The sequence below is a fragment of the Taudactylus pleione genome, unplaced genomic scaffold, assembly GCF_031769625.1.
Source record: "Taudactylus pleione unplaced genomic scaffold, aTauple2 ptg000083l, whole genome shotgun sequence".
In the NCBI taxonomy this organism is placed as follows: domain Eukaryota; kingdom Metazoa; phylum Chordata; class Amphibia; order Anura; family Myobatrachidae; genus Taudactylus; species Taudactylus pleione.
The window spans coordinates 4,709,470-4,728,589 of NW_028284485.1; the positions used below are offsets into that span (position 1 = coordinate 4,709,470).

At 39.2% G+C, this 19,120-nt stretch overlaps 1 protein-coding gene across 1 annotated transcript in view; it reads right to left on the minus strand.

Annotated features, from left to right (window-relative positions):
- CDH18 (cadherin 18) overlaps positions 1–19,120 on the minus strand; it is an 810,171-nt gene that overhangs the window by 576,108 nt on the left and 214,943 nt on the right. The window contains exon 2 of the mRNA XM_088468265.1: positions 15,023–15,488. Within this exon, the coding sequence (XP_088324391.1) occupies positions 15,023–15,250 (228 nt within the window). The 5' untranslated portion in view covers positions 15,251–15,488. The remainder of the gene's footprint in view (positions 1–15,022; positions 15,489–19,120) is intronic.

A 19,120-nucleotide genomic window follows, 5' to 3' on the forward strand; every position in this document is an offset into this window, starting at 1 on the left:
TGCCAACACTGTTCTCTGATGCGAGGTCACATGGAGTAATTGAATCTAATAAGTTTCATTCACAAACCCATTTACATGCATTTAATTTTGTAGATTATATCAGAACACTTTCTAGTGGTTCCCCTCCAATATCTTCTATTTTCCAATTGCTTAGAAACACTATCTGCTCATTAAAGAGTACAATCTAATCCAAATGTATTGTTATACTTTTAGGGCTTTATTTACTAAAATCTGAAGTTAAAGTGGGGTTGTAGTGTGATATTTCCAAGTAAATTCACATTGCAAATTTAGGAAATATCACATGGATGTACTAACATGCATATGCATGGACAGAGGTTGCGATAAATCTCCATCCCTGTGAATCCCCTGTCCCTGTGAATCCGCTCTGCACACTTCTCCCTGTATTTCTCAGAAAAAATACAGGGAGACTGTGTCTGCACATGTGCCACCGCTGGCTACCGCAACCCCCTCTCGTGATAATGCCACCCCCCCGTGTCCCCCCCTTCTTAGCTTGCACTTACCTCCAGTGATCAGTGCTCAGGTGATATACTTTGAGGTTCTGTTCAGCTAGTTTCCCAGCTCCTGCATTGTGACCCTAGTCAGCTGTTCTATACAGCAGCTGACCAGGGTCACAGTGCAGGAGCCAGGAGACCAGCTGACTGGAGCCCCAGAGGACATCACAGTTTTTTCTGTCATTTATTATCACTGGAGCATTGATCTCTGGTCCATGGAAACAGGTGAGTGGTTTTGTTTAACTATTTTTATTTTGCAGTGATCAGCTTATGGTCTAATTAGACCACACTGCTAACCACTGGGGCCCGATTACCAGCCCTGTTCTGCCTGTTAGAGCAGTGAAGGAGTCGGGGAACTGTAAGAAACCCTAGATAATGCCATCTCCAGGTGGTGTTATTATCACAGGGCTTCCCTCTGTATTTTTTCACATTTTATTTTAGTAAATCTGTCCAGATCACATTTCCCATTACAATTATGGGAAATGCGATTAGCTTACTAAAAATATGTAATAATTAATGTTAGGAGTCGAATTTGTAAAATTCTACTCCAATTGTTTAATAAAATAAATAGATAACCACACTCACCAGGCGCCTATATTGCTAAATGTCAACTTTATTTAGGATGTTGCTTCTAATGTGGGTACCTGCTATCTGTACCCTAACAATACCAAAGAGTTTACACAATATCAAGAAGCGCTGCTCAAATAAATACCATAATAAATGATCAAAATATATTTTAATTAATAAAAATGGCCATAAAATAAAATAAAAATAAAAACAGATATAAATTCATACAATAAGGCATTAGATGATATGGTCTGAGGAAGCCACCGAGTGGACTCTGTACAGGCAGGGAAACACGTCATTTTGTTATCTTACCAGCTAATGAATAGCAGGAATTGAGGAGAGCTATTTATATTTACATACCAAAATGACTGTATAGCTGTGGACCTGGAACAAACGGAACCTCCCATCTTGGACTGCATTGTGGAGATCTTGGCAGTAGGAGAGGTGCTATTTTTTTCATCCCGTGATTGGAGGGTTGGAGATAGCAAATATCTAAATGCCATATATGTGGTAATTATAAAGGAGCATGCTTGAATGTCTGCTGGATTTACTTTACTAACTAAGAATGGATTGGCTCACAAATAATTCTAAGGTGGATTAAGATCAATACTAATGCCTTATTAAGGAAGAAAAAAATTAAACTGCTTATGAATGTCTACTAATCTAAGAATCTTTTAATATTATATATATTGGAGATAGTGCAAATTGGAGTTATAATAACTTCGGGTTTACAACTGATAGCGATCTTATATAAAGTGGTTATTTTTATGTGTATCTATTATATGAATTTATATCTGTTTTTTTATTCTATATTATGGCCATTTTTTATTAATTAAAATATATTTTGATAATTTATTATGGTATTTATTTGAGCAGCGCCTCTTGATATTGTGTCTACTCCAATTGTCCTGTAGTAAATTTATGGGTGAAAACACCCTTTTTCACATTATTTTAGTAAAAATAATGTTAATAAATAGGCTCCATAGTATTATATAAGTATGGTCAGGTACTTATTGCATTTCATTTACATAAGAAACTGTCATCATGCTTGTCCTAATCTTTAGAATGCAAAGTGATTTAGTCATCATTATACTAAAGTGTAAAGTAGAAGTAATGCTGTTTTGTGTATAAGAGCTTGTCAGATTTGTTTTCACCTTTGTCTAGTAAACAGCCTTGTTGTTTTATGGGGAATCAAAACACAGATCCTGTAATCAGTAAACTGACAGAGAGACAAATGTAATAGACAACTGGTACCTAAAGAGCAATTTCAGCAATTTAACCACAAGATTTAAAAATACATTTTTTTAAGGTAAAACAATGTTGGCTTTGACTTAAAAAAACCAAAACAAAAGCTGCTTTATATCTTTTGGGTAAATTGCAAAAACATTGCACTTTCAGCGTATCAGAGGCTAATACATTTGGCCTAGAAAGTTACATCTTTAATACATAATTCCAGAAAATATTTATGCACTCAATACTGAACAGATTTAAGCACAGATACTGTTTATAAATTGTTTAGAATGATAAATGTAGTATCACTTTTCAAGAAATATTGTGGCAACCATAATTTTCTACTTACCACTTCCAATTAAATTGCAAGTCCTTTCATCTGGTGTAATTTTTTCTTAAAAAAAAATTGCATTGTGGGAATGAAACAGTTTGTAATGCTGACACATTACAAACAAAGGTGATAATCATCTTCACTTGCATTATAATGAAAAGCTTAATTTAGAGATTTAGTTATAGTATTTATAAAAAGCAGAAATTCTGATGAAAAAAAGCATTTATGGTCACAATAGTTTGCATGACAATGTGTCATTAGGGCTTCTGTATAGAAAAGAATCCAGGGTTAAAATGAAACTGAAATCACACATGAAAACAGCATGGGACACAGTATCCAGGCATAAAAGTGACAAAAACATAGCACATACTGTATCGTAAAATCAATAGAACACAAGAGTAATAAAAAACAAGGGAAGATGGAAAGAAAAAAAAGTAGGAACTGACAAACATAAAAACAATACTAAAATAAAATATATGGTATTTTTAAGGGAATGAATCCCAGTAGAACATTTCAACAATGTTTCAAAAAAGAAAAAGTATGGATAGTACAGAGAAATAATAAAGATAGCACAAAAATCTAGTAGAATAAAATTAATGCATTTGCACCTCACTGTAGTTTCTAAAAATAATAGATAAATTCCCCTTAAACCTACAATTCAGCTTTGGCTTGAATAAGTCAGAAATTATACATTAATACAGACTATTGTATATTATTGAATATGACCCCTTATACACAATACTGAATTTTGGGTGGTGTGACAGTTTCATAAAACCAGCAAAATAACACAATAAAGTGGACAGATAAACCAAGGGAAATCTATTTGAAAATAAAATATATGATACCATTGCGAGAGACATGTTTTTTTTGTTATAGCTATTGTTCAAGATCTTTAAACGGGATAATCATCTATTTAAAGCTATAATTTATCTATATAATGATTATCTAAGGTCAGTACCGTCTCCGCCATGCATGCCCCAGGAATGGTGTAAGTATACAGCCATGGGAGGGAGGGGGTGGGATGGACTGGGATGGGGCAGAGCAAGGTGACCTGGTTCTGATATGCAAGTAGTTGATAATACTTTGTATATTTTTTTCTGATTAAAGAGTGAAGTATGAATTCTATTTAAAGGATACCTCAACCTTCAAAACATATTGTCAGGATGGTAGTATACCCAGTTGTTAGATACTTGTATACCCAGTTGTAGGATACTAGTATACCCAGTTGTGATATCAATACAGGAAATCATCAGTATCCTTGGGTATGCTCAGTTGCATTTGTTTGTAGGGAAAAAGTTCTCTGTACATTCCTCTGGTATATGATTGATGTTTTTGTCCACACCTTCATCTGGTGATCAATATCTACTGTATTTATTCATATCTCTCAGAATAAAACCATACCAGGCAACTAATTTATTGTATTTTTAATTTATTAACCCTGCTTTGAATTTTCTCTACTCCTTGATCCCAACTTACATTTTGAAAAGTGTTTGTGGCCTGCTCATGGATTTTGCTTAGTCTAACTCTTGCACTCTCTGATATTTGTTTGTATACAGTATTGTGAGTATACCACCTGTATACGCATATGCAGTATCCTTTCACTGCTTTCTACTTCATGATACATCTCATCATCTGCTGCTCCATTGTAAGGCTTTCTGCCAGTGACATCTCACTTGCTTGGTCTGTATGCTCATCAATACAGAAATACGTTATACATTTTATCAACTTTGGTATGAGTCCCTGATATATATTTATCTTATACAGTATGCCTAAGGGACCTATTCATCATAACATAATTATCACTAATGATAATTATGTTTTAAACTCACTGCAAGCTTAAAAAATCTTTTGGAGGCATTCATCATGCCTCACTAACAAAAATATTACTTTCGAAAAGCTGGAGTTTTTTGCGTCAGATTTTCGGAAAAGTGAAACTTTAACCCTACAGACGAGGTATCCATAAAGATTTTCCTCATTGCATCTTCCCCCCTCTCAATTCCCCTGCTGTCTTCACCCCCTCCCCCCCCCACAGCCTCTGGTGTCCAATCCAGAACCCCCTCCCCCCAGCGCAGCCATTGTGGGTATCCAATTCAGAACCCTACCAACTCTCCGTGACCTCCATGGGTGTTTGATTTGGAGACCCCTCCCCCCCGCTGCAGCATCACATGTTTCCATTCTGTACCCACTCACACTCCCCCTGCAGCCATGGCAGGTGTCTGATCCAGAAGCCCTTTTCACCCCCCCTGCAACATTGCGGGTGTCCAATCCGCATCCCCTCCTGCAGCCACTGCAAGTGTCCAATCCTCCCCCCTGTTCTCCCACATCCTCTTACCCCTACTACCTCTCACCTGTCTTCTTTTGACTGTATTCTGCCTTTGAGTCGAGCAGGAGCAGTGTGGCCACATGTCTGCAGTGCCCTGGAGCGTTTAGCTCCTGGAGCTCTGCAGTGCAGACACAGCAGAGAGGGATCTGAATAGATGTATGGATGTAGTGGCTGGACTGACATGTAAATATTCACAGGTTGCCATGTGAAAAGCAGCCTCTGAAGTTTTTCAGGAGCTGTACACTATCTCAGGGTGGTGTACAGTTTCTCAATCAAATAAAAATAAAAAACATTTTTGAAACTTGATGAATTTCATAATGTCTATGAGTTGGGTACAGAATGCTGGCACTCAGAATGCTGGTGCTCAATTTCAAATGATCAAAGCACATTTGTAACCAGGAGATATCTATGATATCTCCTGCATTACATGAATGATGAATGGGTCTGTCACTTAAATTATACAAAAGTAGTTGAAAATTTTAATTTTCACCTGCATTTGTATAAATTGAGTGATGATGAATAGACCCCCATATGAGTAAATAAGTCCCTACCTAGCTTTTGTTTTCTAGTTGTGCTCTCACAAACTAGGTATTTCCTCTTTGTAAAAGCCATTTTCAAATATAGCCCCTTGTCACCATGTGTGGCTGTAGGCTGGGCCGGTTTAGGGTGTCCGGCGTCCCACTGCAAACTCAAAATTTGCTACCTCCCACCAATATTCTATTAAGAGAGACAGTGCACCCCAAAGAGGTGTGGTCTCATAAGTAAGGGGCTTGACAACACATAAGAACCCCCAATTCATATTTCGCCACACAGTAGTTCAATCTTATTCACATTACACCGCAGTGCCTGATTCACATTACACCACATAGTAGTGTCTCTTATTCACGTTTCGCTACACAGTTGTGCCCCTTATACACATAATGCCACATTATTATACACATGCCACAGTAGTAGAGCCCATTATACACAGCCACAATAGTAGTGCCCCTTATACACATGTCACAATAGTACTGATAGGAAACCAGACTCCCTGCTCCATCCAAATAATTGTAGAGGGCTCAGATGTCAATGGGGCATCATCCTAGGGCAAAATGTAAGCAAATATTGTGACACGCACTTTCAGTCATGTGATCTTGTTCTTCCATTGCATCACAGCTTTCCTACCATTTACATGTTTGTTACCCATGGTGTCTAGATTACCAAATAAAAATACTTAAAATAAATGTGTCAAAGCAATACAGGAGGACAATTAGGTAACATTGGTAATAAAAATGTGGGAGCAGGGTGTTTGGTGGTCAGTCTAGTAGAGTTTTACTGGGGCTCATAGACCTCCAGTTACACCCCTAGGAAGCTTCTTCCATTATCAGTAAAATAGGTTACAAATCGGTAATGGGGGAAAGTCTCCATTTGGATCTTCTATAAGAACATGACTTCCACTCACTCTGTGCCTTGTGGGATGGCTGCTACCTAGAATAACACAAACTACCAGGAACATTTGTATCAGTAACACATACAAAATATTTAATGAAATGACCATCAGATACAGTAATACAGGGAACATCCCAGTGACCACCATATAATGCAGGGGACATTGTAATGACTGCCAGATAAAGTAGAGAGTGTAGCCACCACCAGATGATGCACAGAGTGTAATAGTTACAGCCAAATAATGCATAGACCATTAAAGTGATGGCTAAATAATGCATAGAGTGTAAAAGTGACCACTAAATAATGCATAAAGCGTATCAGTGACCAACAAATAATGCATAGACCATAAAAGTGACTGCCAAATAATGCATAGAGCATAACAGTGATGCCAGATAATGCATAGAGCGTAAAAGTGACCGCCAGATAATGCATGCAGCATAACAGTGACCACCAGAAGATGCACAGAGCATTGCAGTGACTGCCAGATAATGCATAGAGTGTAACAGTGACCGCTACATAATATTGCATTGAGCATAACAGTGACCAACAAATAATGCATGCAGCATAACAGTGACCAACAGATAATGTATAGAGCATAACAGTGACTGCCAGACAATGCAAAGAGCGTAACAGTGACCGCCAGATAATGCATAGAGCATAACAGTGACCGCCAGGTAATGCATAGTGTAACAGTGACTGCCAAATAATGCACAGAGCGTTGCAGTGACTGCAAGACAATGCATAGAGTGTAACAGTGACCGCTACATAATAATGGATAGGGCATAACAGTGACAAACAAATAATGCATAGAGCATATAAGTGACTGCCAAATAATGCATAGAGCATAACATTGACCGCCAGATAGTGCATAAATCATAACAGTGTCCGCCAGGTAATGCATAGTGTAACAGTGACCGCCAGATAATGCATACAGAATAACAGTGACCGCCAGATAATTCATAGAGCATAACAGTGACCACCAGATAATGCACAGAGCATAACAGTGACCTCCAAATAATGCATACAGTGTAACAGTGACTGCAAAATAATGCATAGAGCATAACAGTGACTGCCAAATAATGCATAGAGCGTAACAGTTGCTGCCACATAATAATACGTAGAGCGTAACAGTGACTGAAAGATAATGCATAGAGTGTAACAGTGACTACCAGATAATACATAGAGCAGAACAGTGATCACCAAACAATACATACAGTAAAGTGTAACAGTGACCACCAGATAATGCATAGAGTGTAGAGATGCGTACACACTTGATGATATTTTGCACGATTCACCCAATTTTGTCGAATCAGAAAGACAAATCGTGCTAAATGTGTGCAAATCGTGACTGTCCACTCATGATGCTGATGCGCGTACTCACGGTTCGTACGTCTTATCTTCAGATCTTGCCTACTGCAGGCAAGATATGCCAATCTCATACACGATGCACTGGAAATCGTTAAGGGCACACAATAGATCGTTGGTCACATTGGACACTTTTTAGCACCATATAGTGTCCTGGAGTGCTGGGTAGGGTTCAAGGGAAATCATTCACGAAATCGCATTGTGAGCTCATTGTCTAATGTGTAGGCCCCATTACAGTGTCTGCCAGATAATGCATATAGAATAACAGTGACTGCCAGATAATGCATACAGCGTAACAGTGACTGCCAGATAATGCATACATCGTAACAGTGACTGCCAAATAATGCATACAGCATAACAGTGACTGCCAGATAATGCATACATCGTAACAGTGACTGCCAGATAATGCATACAGCATAACAGTGACTGCCAGATAATGCATACAGCGTAACAGTGACTGCCAGATAATGCATACATCGTAACAGTGACTGCCAGATAATGCATACAGCATAACAGTGACTGCCAGATAATGCATACAGCGTAACAGTGACTGCCAGATAATGCATACAGCGTAACAGTGACTGTCAGATAATGCATACAGCGTAACAGTGACTGCCAGATAATGCATATAGCTTAGTAATGACTGCCAGATAATGCATACAGCATAACAGTGACAGCCAGATAATGCATACAGCATAACAGTGACTGCCAGATAATGCATACAGCATAACAGTGACTGCCAGATAATGCATACAGCGTAACAGTGACTGCCAGATAATGCATACAGAATAACAGTGACCGCCAGATAATGCACAGAGCGTAACAGTGACCTCCAAATAATGCATACAGTGTAACCGTGACTGCAAAATAATGCATAGAGCATAACAGTGACCGCCAAATAATGGATAGAACGTAACAGTGGCTGCCACATAATAATACGTAGAGCGTAACAGTGACTGAAAGATAATGCATAGAGTGTAACAGTGACCACCAGATAATACATAGAGCAGAACAGTGATCACCAAACAATACATACAGTAAAGTGTAACAGTGACTGCCAGATAATGCATAGAGCGTAACAGTGACTGCCAGATAATGCATACAGCATAACAGTGACTGCCAGATAATTCATATAGATCGTAACAGTGACTGTTAAATAATGCATACAGCGTAACAGTGACTGCCAGATAATGCAAACAGCATAACAGTGACTGCCAGATAATGCATGCAGCATAACAGTTACTGCCAAATAATGCATAGAGCGTAACAGTGACTGCCAAATAATGCATACAGCGTAAAAGTGACCGCCAGATAATGCATACAGCATAACAGTGACTGCTAGATAATGCATACAGCATAACAGTGACTGCCAGATAATGCATAGAGCGTAACAGTGACTGCCAGATAATGCATACAGCATAACAGTGACTGCCAGATAATTCATATAGATCGTAACAGTGACTGTCAAATAATGCATACAGCGTAACAGTGACTGCCAGATAATGCAAACAGCATAACAGTGACGGCCAGATAATGCATGCAGCATAACAGTTACTGCCAAATAATGCATAGAGCGTAACAGTGACTGCCAAATAATGCATACAGCGTAAAAGTGACCGCCAGATAATGCATACAGCATAACAGTGACTGCTAGATAATGCATACAGCATAACAGTGACTGCCAGATAATGCATACAGCATAACAGTGTGCCAGATAATGCATACAGCGTAATAGTGACCGCCAGATAATGCATAGGGCATAACAGTGACTGCCAGATAATGCATACAGCGTAAGAGTGACTGCCAGATAATGCATACATTGTAACAGTGACTGCCAGATAATGCATAGAGTGTAACAGTGACAGCCAGATAATGCATACAGCATAACAGTGACTGCCAGATAATGCATATAGATCGTAACAGTGACTGTCAAATAATGCATACAGTGTAACAGTGACTGCCAAATAATGCATACAGTGTAACAGTGACTGCCAAATAATGCATAGAGCATAACACTGACTGCCAAATAATGCATACAGTGTAACAGTGACTGCCAAATAATGCATACAGTGTAACAGTGACTACCAAATAATGCATACAGTGTAACAGTGACTGCCAAATAATGCATACAGTGTAACAGTGACTACCAAATAATGCATACAGTGTAACAGTGACTGCCAAATAATGCATACAGTGTAACAGTGACTGCCAAATAATGCATACAGTGTAAAATAATGCATAGAGCGTAACAGTGAACGTCAGATAATGCATAGAGTATAACATTGACCGCCAAATAATGTATAGAGCATAACAGTGACCACCAAATAATGCATGGAGTGTAATAGTGACTGCAACATAATGCATAGAGCATAACAGTGACGCCAGATAATGTATACAGCGTAACAGTGACAGTCAAATAATGCATAGAGCATAACAGTGAATGCAAGATAATGCATAGAGCGTAACAGTGACACCAAATAATGCATATAGCATAACAGTAACGCCAGGATACACTAGGAAAGGGGTGGAGACTTGGGGCAAGGGGGTGGGGTCTTGGCAAGGTAGAGGAGGGAGTAGATTAGAAAATTAATTCATGGTGTATGAGAGAGCAGGGTCTCAGGCGAGGGGCATGGTCTTAGTCAGGAGGGTGTGGATTAGAATAGCCAAACAGGTTATCTGAGGGGGCAGAGATTCGGGGAGAGGGGTGGGGTCTTGGCTAGGGACAGGACAGGAGATGAATGGGACTGTGTGAACATCCGTTCAGGCTCAGCCACACTTCTCTACAGTATGCTGCCACTGCCTGTCATAAAGTAATGTGACAGGTGCAGTGGCAGCAGCAAGAACTGGCTCAGCAGTCAGCATCAGCTGCAGGGAGAGCACCTCTACAGCCTGGCGCCTTCCTGCAGGGCAGGAACTGCTGAGCAGGTTGCACCAGTCCTGGCTGTAGGGGGTGTACAATTTATAGATTCACCTCCAATTTTATGCTCTTGTTTGCCCTGGCAATCCATTGAATGTTGGCATAGGGGAACAGAGAAGTCCTCAACATGTATGTCTTGCTGCAACTTTTATTTGTGAACAGAAATGGTGTATGTCGATTGCGCAGTGCAAACAGGTGTCACAGTAAAATGGGAAACAGACCAAGGGGCCTATTCATCATCAAAGGCCGTATGGCCTCTGATGATTAAGTATTTATCTCGCTGTGAGGGATACTTAAGTATCCAACTTGCAGTGGGGGATAGTTTACACCAGAGCAAGTCATCATTGTTCTGGTGTGGGGACAGCTGCTTTACTTAGCTCCTCCCCGTCGGCGTGGCTACGCATGCGTGACCCAAGGTCACACATGCGCACAGCCTCTGGGGAGTCCGTGAGAAGGTGGATGAGTAATCCACTTGGATCCCTCTTCGCTCCCCCAGAACTCTTCGCATCCCCATATGAAGGAGCTATGAAAGCAAGACCTTGTTCTCGTGAGCAAACTCCAAAAACTTTTGGTTTTCGGAGTTTGCTGAATATCAGGGTGTCCAGTCGGACCCCTGATGATGAATGGCCCGGTAACTAAAATATACGGAAAGTAGTGTTTACGCATGGTTACCGGGCCATTTATTGATGATGAATAGGACCCCATGTCTCATTCACAATAAGGCGACTTTATGGTTACTCCTTTTTCTTCCACTTCAGCACAACACTGGAATTGCAGCAATCACATAACTATGTACATCTTTATTCTCCTGTATATTTCTAGTAGGAAAATTGCAAATACATTTGGTCACAGTGAAAGTTTTGTCTCCCAGCACTTGTAGCTGAGCTTTGCAGTTATTCCTTACTTAGGGCCTGATTCAGAGACGGACGCTAATGGGATCACTACTACATATTTGTACGCAATACAGTGGCGAAAATATGCAAATGTCAGCAAAGATTACCTGAGCATTAAGACGCCCACTGCTACCTTCTCACCTGTGTGTGACTACCCATATCTAAGTAAATATCGGTAACATCAAAGTACATCGGCGGCCATCTTACCCTTGGAGCAGGTCTGACCTGCCGCAGCCAATGGGAGCTTTTCTGACATGCAGAGCTGCATAGGCAATCACAGTGGCTAATTTATGCATGCCCATGTAACGGCGTTTGTGGACAGGCACGCCTGCGTTTTTGTTGCCACTCCCCATTACCACCCCCAAATGCTGGCAGTCTGTCACTCACTTGGCTCACTTGGCTATGGATTCCAGTATGTATGCCAGATCACAATGCAATCGCAGCGCATGCACAGTGGCAAACAATCGCTCAATCTGCGAGAAAATTGCATTAGCATCCATCTCTGAATCAGGGCTGTGTCTGACAGGTTGTAACTAATGTTTCACTGTAACTCACAACACGATTAGACATGCAGCTCTCAGCTTCCCTGCGCTAAGATCACAACACTTTCTGTCACTATCAGGGAGTTCTCTACAAGTCTTATCCACAGGGCCATAACTCATACTTACCTACTCACCTGGTAGTTGTGGGATACTCCCAATTTCTTGGGTAGTCCCCACACTCCCAGAAGAGTGGGTGGATTTCCTGCATCCTGCCAATGTCCTAGTGAAGTGGGCAGGATAAGGAGATAATGCCGGAAATCTTGGCTCCATATGGGATAATATGATGTGAATAGCACCAATTTAGACCTGCCCCTTCCTCACAGATCTGCAATTTGTGCCATTTGGCCAAATGACTAAGAGTCCAGCCCCACACTCCAAAATGGTCATCTGCATTTCCTCTCCGGGCTTCTCCCAGAGAGAAGAAAAAAAAAGTAGGTTAGTACAGGCTGCTTTAAAGAGGGGTGTGTGAGCAGTGCTGCCAGCCAGGATGCAAGGCCTTGGTGGTGGCATCATTGCTGCCCTATGGCATCCAAATGGAATGGCACCCTGCAGCCTAGAGAGCTGCCCAGAGCCATCCAGTGACTTTTGGTCCTATCAGGATCATTATCTGGCTTTGTCACTAACTGTCACTGCTTGTTTCAACCTCCCTAGTGATTCTTGTCTGCCCATGTCACAAGGGGGTATGGCCATATGATGACTCTGAAGGTGGTGTTTCGAAAATACAGTATAAGAACTGTTCTACTTATCATGTTCTTTGTAGCACACATAGATTTTATACTACTCTGTTCAAAAATATTATATTGGTAAATTGGTGTAGCAGAAAAGGCTGGCATTACATAGATGATTCACTATGGTGTCTATAAATAACAGCAGCTTCTGGAAGGTAAATGCTATATATGCTCTAGTACACAGGTTCTCAAACTCATTCCTCAGGACCCCAAACAGTGCATGTTTTCCAGGTCTCCCACACGGAATCACAAGTTAAATAATTTGCTCCACCTGTGGAATGTGTCAGTGAGTAATGACTACACCTGTGCTCCTGCTGGCGACCTGGAAAATGTGAACTGTTTGGGGTTCTGAGGACCGAGTTTTGAGAACCACTGCTCTAATATAAAATGTGTATATAAAAAGGGTCAATGGTTATGGATTATATATCCAAATATATCACTAGTCTTTAGTACTATTTTGGTAACTTTAAAAAACACGACACCACAAAAGATGGATTTACTTTACTTTATCTTATCGTATAGAATGATTCCCATACAACTGGATTGCCAATATTGAAGATGCTGCTCTCACATGCAGTCATAATTACTTCTCACAAATTTATTACAACAAACTTTGGGCAACTATAAGTCACTGCATGTCAGGATGAATCACAGTTAATGATTCTGTATGCATTATATGTAATATTGCCCATTTATTATTATTATTATTATTATTATTATTATTATTATTATTATTATCAATGTTGTTTTTGATTTGTTGAGCCATGGTGTTTCACATTTTGCCTAATGTAAAACATTATGGGCAGGATTTTCTAACGCATTGCATTATGAATATGGTACATTCTGCCACTTATCGGGTACATACAGATGTGTCCATATAGATCTAACCTCCTTGCACATTAAACAGTCCTTCTAGTCACACAGTGGAGTGACACGGTAGCGCTGAGTGACTTTTTACCTTTGAGTGTGTCTTATTTGCACATTGATGTGAACAGGACGCACAAGCAGCTTCTGCTGATAAAAATTATATGCAGCATGCCTATATTCTGTGTGCAACTTCGGGTGTATCTGCATTCAAAATGTTACGTTACAGTGTCACAATTGTTATCACTGTAACATAACATTTTGCATGCAGATACTGTACACCCTCAGTTGCTCACAGAATACAGGCATGCCCGATATCATTTTAATAAGCAGAAGCAGTACTGGAAGGTAAAAAGTTGCACAAAAAGACTATTGGCGCTACCAAAACAAAGGGCATTCATGCGTTATGTGAAACACAACTTGTAGCGCACGGAGGATATATGTATCTGGACACATCTATAATGGCATGCTGGGAGGCATCCGATTGGATCTCTCTTTGAGCACAATGCAGCAGAAACTTCTATTGAACAATTTCATCTATAGATGGCATTGCCCACTGGGTCCAAGATCCAGAAAGTAACGCATTTCGAAGATTGGTACATATGGGAATGCGGCCAAAACCTGGAAACTGGCAGACCTGTAAAAAAGGCTTAAGGTATGGGTATTTATTGGTGTCAGAACTCCTTGGTTATTGCCTATATAATGTGCCATTACTGGTACAGTAACCCCAAAATTATTTTTTTTCTTTGTGCCAACATTTTGTATCTGGGATTTATAAGATGCAATTTATTTCAAAACTCATTAAATAGGTATCTTTTTTTTTCTCTTCAAAGAAAACATTCATTCTCTCAAATGGGCTTCAAATTACTGTTCATATTAGACAAGAATCTATTGTATATCATTTGAATGGTGCCTTTGATCTCTAAATGTGTTAAAAATGAAATAACCTGTATTTATAACCAATGACTGCAATGTAACATATTTGCACCAACACACATCTTCTATAAAAATGAAACATCTATTGCTGAATAGCATAATTCATTGACTGCTCAACGTACTTGTGAAACATCTCCATACATAGACAGTCATAAAATGTGTGCATCTCTTTTGGTTATTTTCTTGCATTTTTCATTTTATGAGAATTTTTACATAGTTATGATCTTGAAATAATTATTACTAAATATATATACAGTATATGATATTTGTACTAAGCCATTAAAGTCTTGATCTCCACATGTTTTATTACAGAAGTTGAATATTTAAACATTAAAAACATAAAACATAATAATACATGAAACATGTAAGGATGGAAAAAGTTTTACCTTGCCGACATACTGTGGGTCAGGTCCTATGTGTTCTTCTAAAACAAAGAACTGATTCCATACCCATCCACGTTTTGGCCGATGGTGAACTTCTGTTTCTCCTTCTATGTGTTTGGTTTGATTTCTGGTCACTTTTATGGAGGTGTGATGTGTTGCTCCACAACATCTCTGCACAAAACAGAGACATACTAGAACCGGACAGATACCAGATGTGCTTGTAAATCTCATTGTAGGAAATATTCCCTTCTTAACAGAGTTGCAAATTTTTAATCCAACAGTTCCTGGATGTGCTTGGTATAAAGCTAAACTCTATCTGGTAATACAGTCCAGCATGGTCTTCTGTGTACATCCATTGTTTTTATTGACGTTTAGATAACAATAAGGTATTTACATCCTGAAAAATATGTCTACCCAGTGTCTCTGTAGAATTCTTTATAACGTTGCCCAGAAGAGAAGCATCTTAAATCTAAAGGAGACAGTGGAAAAAAAATCAAAATCAGAATAGTAATTTCACAGTTTTTGCAATTATATACTCTTCATAAATACACAATAGGAAATGATAGTTAAAAAATAAAAACATACAATATTAGTAGTGATATAACCTTAATTAATTCACATAATCATTTCATGCACACTACGAATATTGCAAATGCTGACAATACTTCTGTGCACATTATTGTGGTACGTTTGCAACAAGCAGAGGACAACTAGACATGATAAGACTTCCATCTACATTTATGAATAAACTACACAGGGCAAACACTTGGATTTCATACAATTTTGTGGGGATCCATGTTTTCTAACTATATTATGTCATAGTAAGCACAATTATATGTAATGGAGCACATAAATCTAGCCACTATCATCGCAATTCCCCAATATGCCGACTCCGGGAATCAGAGAAATCCAACATATTGGACAATCCTGACTGCCTGATTACAACCCGAAAATGGCCATAATCGGTGAGTGTGGGATTTTTAACATGTTGAATTTCCTTGATTCACCAAAGGATCGCTGATCATTGATACCCGCCATTCAGCATTTTTGATTGTCAATTGGCGGATCGGCGTCTGCAGAACAGAAAATTTGCCCATGGATATATGGCACGCATAACTTATGCTTTTATAGTTGACAAATCAATATTATGATGTGTTCTCCTACAAAAAAAAGAACTGTTCTGTTTTAGGGGTTATCTACTTCAAATCAAATTATGTCCTTTATTTTCATGATACCATTACCAATTTATTTATATATACGAGTAGTTAGAACCCAATTTTTGGGTTACACCTTTTAGATAAGTGCTGTAGTTAGTAGTCATTGGTGGGCATGGTAAAAAGGGGAAACATTTGCTTGGAGACAAAGAACTTAGAAAAAATATTCTAGATGGAATCAACATTATTGGTGTTTGCATGAAATATCACCTTGTGTAAATATATATGCAATGATGTAAAGTTTTCGGCAGTATCATAAACAGAAGCCAAACTATGAATATGTATGTTCGTTTCTTGGATCTTGAACAATAAACTTTCTAAACAGTAACTGATACCTCTTTCACATCGCAATTGGCAGGTCACACTCAGGATTTTACACGTGTTGAAATCCCTTTCAGACTGGCGACCCGACCTGGCATTATTACCGGGTCAATGACATCACCGCCATCTCTGCTGAGCCGGCGCTTGGAGATGCGAAAATCTCCAAACGCTGACTCTTCCTATGCAGTGAACGGGACCCGGGTCGCCTCGATCTGGGTTGTTCAACCTTACTCATTTTCAAGGTTGAACATGCCGGGTCGCTCGACCCGGGTTTTTAACTGGTCCCTTTTACAGTACACAGTATACCGGGTTGCTGCGCGTTCATGTGCAGTAACCCGGGTTATTTGATTTGATATTTGAAGGGGTACTTCTTACTAAGAATCAGTGTAAAAAATGCAGTGCAAAGACTGTATGCATCAGTGTTTCTGCAGATGCCTCAGATTTTAGTAAATCTACAAGGATTTTGCATGGAAAAATAATGTATTGGTATGCAAACTTTGGCATAAAATAATGTGTGAAGCTGGTCTAATTATGGCATTACTTGCTGATAGTTATGTTTGTAAATGTGTCTGGATATACACTTATATTTGAATGAGATTAAGAACAATAGTAAGTATATTTTAGGTATCAAGCATTATTAAACATGCTAAATAGTTGTTTATTGAACATCTCATATTAGGCATTTATGCATACAGCATATTTTTCACATACTGTAGATATCCAAACTCTAAATCTAAATTGCTGTGTAAATATAGAGCAGTCAAGCATTTGTGGGCTACGTGCAACATCAGTCAGTATTTACCTTGCATGCAAAATAAAATGTATTTGCACCGCTTGCATTGCAACATGGTTAGTCCAGGTGCACAGTACTAATTCTTTTATGCTTTACTCTTAACTCAGACCTAAAGTGTGCTTCCTTAACTGATGGGCCCTCCCACATGAAAAACTCATTATAACATTGGTCCATTTGTAGACCTGGCTTGGAAACCACCAATTTGGAGTTGGATCTTGTAAAAGTGGTTCAGTTTACCAGTAAAAGAGGCTGCATTGTTAAAAGCTAATTCTTGAAAAACTGAATTTAATATGTATTTTATTTAAAACAAAAATGTATGTAATATGCTTAAGTTGTGTGAATAAACTATTAAAATAATTATCTATGTGTGAACAAACCATTAATATGCAGTTGTCTGGATGTCAGGTAATCTCTTACCTTTATTTTAATAGCTACAAGTATAAATAGTAGGTTAGAAAGTTATCTGAGATTTACAGTCAGGTGCATAAATATTGGGACATTGACAGAATTTTCATATTTTGGCCTCTATTCACCACCACAATGGCTTTGAAATGAGACAAACAAGATGTGCTTTAACTGCAGACTTTCATATTTAATTTGAGGGTAATTACATCCAAATCTGGTGAACGGTGTAAGAATTACAACGGTTTCTATATGTGCCTCCCACTTTTTAAGGGGCCAAAAGTAATGGGACTATCAACTCAAAAGCTATTTCATGGACAGGTGTGCGCTATTCCCTCGTTATTTCATTATCAATTAAGCAGGTAAAAGGTCTTTAGTTGATTCTAGGTGTGACATTTGCATTTGGAATCAGTTGCTGTCGACTCTCAATATGAGATCCAAAGAGCTGTCACTATTAGTGAAGCAAGCCATCATTAGGCTGAAAAATCAAAACAAACCCCTCAGAGAGATAGCAAAAACATTAGGTGTGTCCAAATCAACTGTTTGGAACATTCTCAAAAAGAAAGAATGCACCAGAGAGCTCAGCAACACCAAAAGACCCGGAAGACCACGGAAAACAACTGTGGTGGATGACAGAAGAATTATTTCCCTGGTGAAGAAAAACCCCTTCACAACAGTTGGACAAATCAAGAACACTCTCCAGGAGGTAGGTGTATATGTGTCAAAGTCAACAATCAAGAGAAGACTTCACAAGAGTGAATATAGAGGGTTCACCACAAGATGTAAACCATTGGTGAGCCACAAAAACAGGAAGACCAGATTAGAGTTTGCCAAACAACATCTAAAAAAGACATTACAGTTCTGGAACAACATCCTATGGACAGATGAGACAAAGATCAACTTGTACCAGAGTGATGGGAAGAGAAGAGTATGGAGAAGGAAAGGAACTGCTCATGATCCAACACATACCACCTCATCAGTGAAGCATGGTGGTGGTAGTATCATGGCGTGGGCATGTATGGCTGCCAATGGAACTGGTTTCCTTGTATTTATTGATGATGTGACTGCTGACAAAGGCAGCAGAAAGAATTCTGAAGTGTTTTGGGCAATATTATATGCTCATATTCAGTCAAATGCTTCAGAACTCATTGGACGGTGCTTCACAGCGCAGATGGACAATGACCCGAAGCATACTGCAAAAGCAACCAAAGAGTTTTTTAAGGCTAAAAAGTGGAATGTTATGCAATGGCCAAGTCAATCCCCTGACCTGAATCCGATTGAGCATGCATTTCACTTGATGACGATAACACTGGACGGTAAATGCCCCAAGAACAAGCAGGAACTGAAGACATTTGCAGTAGAGGCCTGGCA